At 54.9% G+C, this 8,588-nt stretch overlaps 1 protein-coding gene across 1 annotated transcript in view; it reads left to right on the top strand.

The window, feature by feature from the left end:
• Positions 1-3,242, top strand: part of FAM45A (family with sequence similarity 45 member A) — a 4,947-nt gene extending 1,705 nt beyond the window's left edge. The window contains exons 2-9 of the mRNA XM_018574731.1: positions 40-236; positions 358-437; positions 515-663; positions 1,408-1,519; positions 1,617-1,717; positions 2,264-2,371; positions 2,636-2,730; positions 2,992-3,242. Of these exons, the coding sequence (XP_018430233.1) occupies positions 40-236; positions 358-437; positions 515-663; positions 1,408-1,519; positions 1,617-1,717; positions 2,264-2,371; positions 2,636-2,730; positions 2,992-3,168 (1,019 nt within the window). The 3' untranslated portion in view covers positions 3,169-3,242. The remainder of the gene's footprint in view (positions 1-39; positions 237-357; positions 438-514; positions 664-1,407; positions 1,520-1,616; positions 1,718-2,263; positions 2,372-2,635; positions 2,731-2,991) is intronic.
• The last annotated feature ends 5,346 nt before the right edge of the window (positions 3,243-8,588 follow it).

Below are 8,588 nucleotides of genomic sequence, written 5' to 3'. Positions count from 1 at the left end.
TGACCCCCCCACCTTATATATGACCCCCTCATCTTGCAGAGCGGGATCGGAATGGGGACTCGTTCTGGGTTTGGTGTTTTCCGTCGGTCTCGGTGGAGCTCCGGCAGCTTCTTCTCAGGAAATGTCGCCTGCAGGAGGCGGAGCTTCCTCTCTACAACTTCCTGTACGGCCAACACCGGAGGACCTGGTACTACATCACCCCCACCCGGGTGGAGGCCGGCTCTGCTCTGGACAAGGTAAGTGCCCCTCATGTCCATCCTCTGACTCTCCTCTCTGTCCTCGGGTCATGTCCATCCTCTGACTCTCCTCTCTGTCCTCGGGTCATGTCCATCCTCTGACTCTCCTCTCTGTCCTCAGGTCACACATTTCTGTCTGGTTCTGACAGCGAGGGACTTTCACCCGGAGAAGTACGCGGCGCTCGGGCGGATCCTCAGCCGGTATGTGTGCAGCAGCCAATGTGCCGCCATTGTTGTGAGAGGCGGAGCTCCAACCTCACCGGCGTTTCCTCTCTCAGACTCTATGAGGAGGCCGGCAGTCCGGTGCCGGTGGTGGAGACTTTCCTGTCGGTGGTCACCAAGGGGACCTGTCAGAGCCAAGACAACGGGACCTTCCTGAGCCGCCACCACGACCAGCGCCAAGCCTTCATGGCCGGATCCATCAAAGGTGCCTCTGACCAAAGGGGGCCTCCCTCTGCCTGAGAGGTTTGGGGGAGTTGGAGGCCATATTGGGTGAAGGTGTGTTGGGAGGGCCAGTGTGAGACCATATGGGGAAGGGTAGAGAGGCCACGGTGGTTGGAAGTTCACTGGAAGGGGCAGTTGGGGTCCTTTTGTGCAGAGGCTCAGTGGGAGGGGCATTTGGAGGCCATGTTGGAGAAGCTTAGTGGGAGTGGCACTTGGAGGCCATGTGGGAGGGGCATTTGGAGGCCATGTTGGAGAAGCTCAATGGGAGGGGCGTTTGGAGGCCATGTTGGAGAGGCTCAGTGGGAGTGACACTTGGAGGTCATGTTGGAGAGGCTTAGTGGGAGGGGCGTTTGGAGGCCATGTGGGAGGGGCATTTGGAGGCCATGTTGGAGAGGCTCAGTGGGAGGAGCGTTTGGAGGCTATGTTGGAGAGGCTCAGTGGGAGTGACACTTGGAGGTCATGTTGGAGAGGCTTAGTGGGATTGGCCCTTGGAGGCCATGTGGGAGGGGCATTTGGAGGCCATGTTGGAGAAGCTCAGTGGGAGGGGCGTTTGGAGGCCATGTTGGAGAGGCTCAGTGGGAGTGACACTTGGAGGTCATGTTGGAGAGGCTTAGTGGGAGGGGCATTTGGAGGCTATGTTGGAGAGGCTCAGTGGGAGGGGCATTTGGAGACCATATTGGGGAGGCTCAGTGAGAAGGACTCTGCCCAGCCTCTGACTCTCTTCCAGATGTGGTCTTGCAGTTTGGGATGGAGTCGGTCATTCTGTATTCGGCTCTGATGCTGAAGAAGAGGATTGTCGTGTATCACCCCAAGGTGGAGGCCGTGCTGGAGTTTAGCAGGTACTTCCAGAGGCGGGACCCGGGGGGAGGAGACTGAACATTGGTCATCGGGACACATGGAGGCGGCACTCCGGGCTGACAACGTTCTCGGTTTCAGGTCTCTCCCGGCTCTGGTTTGGCATCGGCAGGATTGGTCAATTCTCCATCCGTACGTCCACCTCATTCCCGAGGAGGTTGATGCCCTGAAATCCACCTCAGGTGAGACCACGTGACCTGCACAGACTCCTCCCACAAAGTCCAGCCTATCACCTGAATGACGGGTATATGTGGTCACACGGCTCCCTGTCCTGACTGGGGGGGGGGTTCTCCAGTCTTTTGTCCTGATCGGTGGGTGCAGGGGTGGTCGCATCATCCGCTCTCCTGGGAGAGGTCACACGGTGCTCTGGGAGCGGTCACACGGTGCTCTGGGAGAGGTCACACGGTGCTCTGGGAGAGGTCACACGGTGCTCTGGGAGAGGTCACACGGTGCTCTGGGAGGGGTCACACGGTGCTCTGGGAGGGGTCACACGGTGCTCTGGGAGAGGTCACACGGTGCTCTGGGAGAGGTCACACGGTGCTCTGGGAGAGGTCAAGAGGTGCTCTGGGAGAGGTCAAGAGGTGCTCTGGGAGAGGTCACACGGTGCTCTGGGAGAGGTCACACGGTGCTCTGGGAGAGGTCACACGGTGCTCTGGGAGCGGTCACACGGTCCCCTGGGAGAGGTCACACGGTGCTCTGTGGGGGTCTCTGACATTTCCTCTCTGCAGGGTACATTGCGGGATTTCAGGAGGCCGAGGTCGGGAATCGCTCAGATCTGTACGATGTCTTTGTGAATTTGGCCGAGAATTCCGTCTCCATCTCTCCCGGCGCTAAAGGTAAACGTTCCCAGCGGAGTTCCCTGCAATCCTGTGTACTTCCCCCGTGCTGCCCCTTCCCCGGCCCTGCCCCTTTCCCCGTCCCGGCGCTCCCCCTTCCCCCGTCCTCCCCCTGCCCCTTCCCCCGCCCTCACATTTATTGTTCCACCTCCTGAATCCTACATGTATGTGCCCGGGTGGGGGAGGGTAGGGGGCGGTTGGAGGTGATGGTCGGAATCGGTTGCACTTTGTCACCTGACCCCGCTGTGTCCCTCTCTCACGCAGAGGCGCTGACGTTGGGGAAACTACACAAGGAGGTCGGGCAGTTGATGGTGCAATCGGCGGAAGATCCGGATAAATCGGAGAGCCAGGTGATCAAGGTGAGGGGTGAGGATGACACCAGAGGACGCTGCTGCGTGACCGTCTGAACAGATCCCGGCGGTTTGCGTCATTCCCCCAGAACAAGTACGCGGAGAAAGGTTTCCGATCCTCCGACGCTCCTGATCTGCGCTCTTGTTCTGGGTTGTGACTTGGAAAGCACCGAAGCTGGAGGATCAGTATAACAGATGCCGTTGACCAATGAGGTGACGGTGGGAGGAGCAGAGTGGCTCAGTACATTCAGTCCGTCCTTCTCTCCGCAGGATATCTGCGTGAAGAGCGGGGAGATCCTCTCCATATTGTCCTCGCTCAGCCAGGAGACCGGAGAGCGCGACAAGCCAACGGTAAACCTGGAGCAGCTCCGGCAGAAGAAGTTCCCTCCGGCCACAGAGAACTTCCTGATGCACCTGGCAGCCGCCGAGCAGATGTTACTAACGTGATGCGGGGGACGGACATGACCGAGTGCGACACGGGACCAGCAGCCATCTTGTGCTCGCCGAATCTGCTACAGCCCGAGGTGGCGGGTGGAGCCGGTTCTCTACTTTCCGGAGAGCTCCAGATCCATGGCGGACTCGCCTACCAGCAGGACGCGGCTTGTCTGGCACACGGAGAGGCCGGGGATCTCTCATAATAAAACCTTCCCATTCTCAGTATCTGCTGTCATGGCCTCCATTCCTCCAATCAGGGCCAACCTGTGACATCACAGCCTTGTCTGTCCTAAACCAACTGGGGGGAGATCCAGGAGGGAGGGGAGTGAGAGCAGCTGAAGGAAGGGAGGTGAGGGAGACCTAGGAAGGGATCGGAGGGAGATCAGGGAAGGGAGATCTGCCGAGAGGAAGTGAAGGAGATCAGGAGAGGAACATAAAGGGAAAGAGATCTACAGAGGGAGGTAAAACTCAGGAAGGGGGAGGGTTAGAGAAATTTGGGGAGATCTGTGGAGGTAAGCCTAGGTAGGGAGATTTGGAGAGGTGAAGGAAGTTAGAGAGGTCTGGGCAGGGAAAGGACATCATGGCAGGAGGTAGATCTGGGGGGACATCGTTTTTAGTACACAGATCTGGGAGGAAAAGGAAGCTGTGAGATCAGGGGGGGTTGCGGAGTCCTAGGAAAGAGATCAGGGGGAGGGGGGGTTACAGAGATTTGTAGGTGAGGGAAGTTACGGAGTTCATGGAAGGAGGTGAGGGTGCTCTGGGGACATAGTTCTGGGAAGGGAGAGGAGTGAGATTTAAGGGAAGGAGTCCCAGGAAAGAGGTGCGAGAGATCTTAGGATGGAGACCTGGGAGGGGGAACTCGGTTTAAGGTGGGAGGAATTGGTACAACGTCAGCTGTGTAGAAAATAATTTATTGGAGGTGAAAAGTCATCATCAGGACTGACGGGTGCGTGCGGGATTTACAGTCCTAGAAGTCCGTAGAGTCACCAATAAGGTCAGCAGTTCATAAATCTTGGTCTGGTGTCAGATGCCGGGAAGGGTGGGGAAGGTCTTCTGCCCCTCCGGGTCCTAGCCATCCGGCAGACGTATAGGCCTCAGATTCCTCGATAGTAATAGAGTTCAGAGTCCGATGTCTTCTCTTTTAATTCCTCCTCCAGGTTTTCTCTCTTGATCTAAAACAAAAGGTCAAAATGGAACATCGAAACCCATATGGACTGAATATAGGCCAACAACTGAACCCTCCTCGCCCCAGAACATCGGCACACTACGGAAGAGAAGATTCTCCGTCTGTCCCATGAGACAGAACCTTTCCTTTCTCCGGCTGGGTCCAGCACTTGGTACCATCAAGGGTCAGATCTCTGCGTTGGCTATCCTGTTCCAGAGATCGCTGGTGCCCAACTTTTATATGAAGACCTTTGTCCAGGGTGTCACATGACTTCCCTGTCAAATTCTTCCATTGGTTTTTCAAAGGCTTTCCTTTCAGCCAATTGGGGACATTCCTCTTCTTCCTTGATCCCCAATGTGGCTTTTTTTGTGGTTATCCCTTCTGCCAAACAGGTGTCTGAATTGGTGGCCCCTTCCTGTAAGGAACTTTTAGGTTCATGGCAAGAATGGAGTTACTTTGAGACCTTGGCCTGCCTTCCTTCTGAATGTGGTTTTGGCCTTTCACCTCATGGAGGATATGGTCTTGCCATCCTTATGTATTGGGCAAGTTCACCAAAAGCAGACTTCCTCTAATCTCCCAAACATGGGCCCAGGAGGGAACTCCAGCTTCCAGTTCTAGGTGGATCTGCCAGAACATCATAGAAGCAGGTGGTCTGAAGATTAGAGTTATCCCCCTTTCCGGTGAAAGCTCATTCTGGGACATTTCGGCATCAGGTTTACCCGGTCGGTAAGGCTTGCACCGGGATCCCTGTTCACAGTTTCACCAGGTGGACGTTTCATCCTCTGCCGATTCCAGTTTTGGACGCAAAGTGTTGCAGGCAGCTCTGTGTGTTGCTTGCCGTTCCTTGTTTTTGTTGGGCCTGTGTAGCGGTGTTGCCCGCCCCTCTGTTGGAGGCATCCCAGTTGTCTTCAGTCCCCCAATGAACGATAGAAAACCAGGATTTTTGGCATTGCCCTAAAATGGGATTTTTATACTTCTTGTCAAACCTATTTCTTGGAGTTCATTGAGGGTCAGAGGACTCCGGGGATTGTCGGGTTATAATGTCACCTTCAGGAGGATTTTTCGGCAAACAACAAAACTGTGGCCCAACCCAGTGTGACCCCCCTCCTCCTCCCAGCATGTTTTGAGGAAAAGCAGCAACAAGAGCATAATCGTAGATGCGGGGGCTGTGTCCCTCAATGAAATGGATTTTTATGGTAAGTACATACGTTTTAGTATTCTTTCACGTCCAGTGAGAGACTAAGGAATTCCCAGACTGCTGGGATGTCCAAATAAACACTAACAGGCCCACAAATATAAAAACCAACAGAACCTGGTACTGCAGGGGGCTCCAGAGCCACCAGAAGGATCTTTTCCCTGAAGCTGGCATCAGATGAAGCCCCAAACATCCATCTGGTAGAACATGAGATGAGGCCAGAGCATTGACCTGGTAGAACATGAGATGAGGCCAGAGCATTGACCTGGTAGAACTTAGAGAACATGAGATGAGCGGAGAGCATTGACCTGGTAGAACATGAGAGGAGGCCAGCACATTGACCTGGTAGACCTGAGAACATGAGATGAGGCCAGAGCATTGACCTGGTAGAACATGAGAGGAGGCCAGAGCATTGACCTGGTAGAACATGAGATGAGGCCAGAGCATTGATCTGGTAGAACATGAGAGGAGGCCAGCACATTGACCTGGTAGAACATGAGATGAGGCCAGAGCATTGACCTGGTAGAACACGAGAGGAGGCCAGCACATTGACCTGGTAGACCTGAGAACATGAGATGAGGCCAGAGCATTGACCTGGTAGAACACGAGAGGAGGCCAGCACATTGACCTGGTAGACCTGAGAACATGAGATAAGGCCAGCACATTGACCTGGTAGACCTGAGAACATGAGATAAGGCCAGCACATTGACCTGGTAGACCTGAGAACATGAGATAAGGCCAGCACATTGACCTGGTAGAACATGAGAGGACGCCAGCAGGCAACTTTACAAATCTGGGAAACATGCTTGATGCCAAAAAGACCGAGAAGATCTAATAGAGGGTGCCTTAGCAGGAGAGAGTGCACCCCGATCCTTGAGATCAGAAGCTTGGACAATGGTCTGTCTGGGGCACGGAGAAATGGTGGAAGAAGAAGTTGGTATACGCTTATGGGGAGCAGCGAGGATGTCAGAGAGAATTCGTCTGTCTGAAGGAAGCTGTGGCTGTGAGGTAAAGGCTCAGCAGGAACTACGTCCAGATAATGGAGGGAGATCTCCACCTGGAGCCGGACAGAGAACGAGAAGAACGATGTTGAGGTGGAAGGTGGAAGGAACTTCTGGGCCTCAGCACCACCCTGTACTTGTGTAAGGCCAGAGAGGGTTCATTACAGGATAAGGCCACCAACTCAGACACTTGACTTGTAGAGAAGATGGAAACAAGGACACAAGCAAGGCATGGTGGGAGTAGGAGGGGTCACAATGACCCACATTCTCCTATAGGCAGCAGTATAACCCAACAGTCTATGAATGCCTGTGTCCCTCAGTGTTTAGTACTGCACGCTGGGTGTGTGAGGAGTTATCCTCGGTTGGCCTACAGTGTTGCTTTTTCACTCCTAGTCCTGTGTCACTCAATAGAGTGTATGGTGTGTACACAAAGATTGCCGTTATTTGCTGCAGGCTTGGGGCGGGGCCGTCATCCTCTGAATAATCGGGACCGATTTTCCCTACGTACCTGTCCCTGCGGAGGTCATTGTGGAACGTACCTGTCCCTGCAGAGGTCACCCTGGAACGTACCTGTCCCTGCAGAGGTCACCGTGGAACGTACCTGTCCCTGCAGAGGTCATTGTGGAACGTTCCTGTCCCTGCAGAGGTCATTGTGGAACGTTCCTGTCCCTGCAGAGGTCATTGTGGAACGTTCCTGTCCCTGCAGAGGTCATTGTGGAACGTTCCTGTCCCTGCAGAGGTCATTGTGGAACGTTCCTGTCCCTGCAGAGGTCATTGTGGAACGTTCCTGTCCCTGCAGAGGTCATTGTGGAACGTTCCTGTCCCTGCAGAGGTCATTGTGGAACGTTCCTGTCCCTGCAGAGGTCATTGTGGAACGTTCCTGTCCCTGCAGAGGTCATTGTGGAACGTTCCTGTCCCTGCAGAGGTCATTGTGGAACGTTCCTGTCCCTGCAGAGGTCATTGTGGAACGTTCCTGTCCCTGCAGAGGTCATTGTGGAACGTTCCTGTCCCTGCAGAGGTCATTGTGGAACGTTCCTGTCCCTGCAGAGGTCATTGTGGAACGTTCCTGTCCCTGCAGAGGTCATTGTGGAACGTTCCTGTCCCTGCAGAGGTCATTGTGGAACGTTCCTGTCCCTGCAGAGGTCATTGTGGAACGTTCCTGTCCCTGCAGAGGTCATTGTGGAACGTTCCTGTCCCTGCAGAGGTCATTGTGGAACGTTCCTGTCCCTGCAGAGGTCATTGTGGAACGTTCCTGTCCCTGCAGAGGTCATTGTGGAACGTTCCTGTCCCTGCAGAGGTCATTGTGGAACGTTCCTGTCCCTGCAGAGGTCATTGTGGAACGTTCCTGTCCCTGCAGAGGTCATTGTGGAACGTTCCTGTCCCTGCAGAGGTCATTGTGGAACGTTCCTGTCCCTGCAGAGGTCATTGTGGAACGTTCCTGTCCCTGCAGAGGTCACCGTCGAACGTACCTGTCCCTGCAGAGGTCACCGTGGAACGTACCTGTCCATGCAGAGGTCACCGTGGAACGTACCTGTCCCTGCAGAGGTCATTGTGGAACGTACCTGTCCCTGCAGAGGTCACCGTGGAACGTACCTGTCCCTGCAGAGGTCACCGTGGAACGTACCTGTCCCTGCAGAGGTCACCGTGGAACGTACCTGTCCCTGCAGAGGTCACCGTGGAACGTACCTGTCCCTGCAGAGGTCAGCGTGGAACGTACCTGTCCCTGCAGAGGTCACCGTGGAACGTACCTGTCCCTGCAGAGGTCACCGTGGAACGTACCTGTCCCTGCAGAGGTCACCGTGCAACGTACCTGTCCCTGCAGAGGAAACAAGCCGAAGGATATCGGAGTCATTATCCCGAAAGTCAGCGCACCAATCAGGAGCTTCAGAATGTTAAAGACTCCCGGATTCCGGAGCATGTGAGGCGAGCTGTGGAGGAGGGGAAACCATCGTTATATCCCAGGGAGGGGAGGAGCCCAAATCCTACAATCTCCGCCCCCTCCCACGTACCCTACAATCTGCACCCCCCCATACCCTTCAATCTGTGTCCCCCCCCAGACCCTCTTATCCTA

This window comes from Nanorana parkeri, unplaced genomic scaffold (assembly GCF_000935625.1).
Source record: "Nanorana parkeri isolate BGI_ZX_2015 unplaced genomic scaffold, ASM93562v1 scaffold3197, whole genome shotgun sequence".
Taxonomy (NCBI): domain Eukaryota; kingdom Metazoa; phylum Chordata; class Amphibia; order Anura; family Dicroglossidae; genus Nanorana; species Nanorana parkeri.
This window is presented reverse-complemented; position numbering and strand designations above follow the sequence as displayed.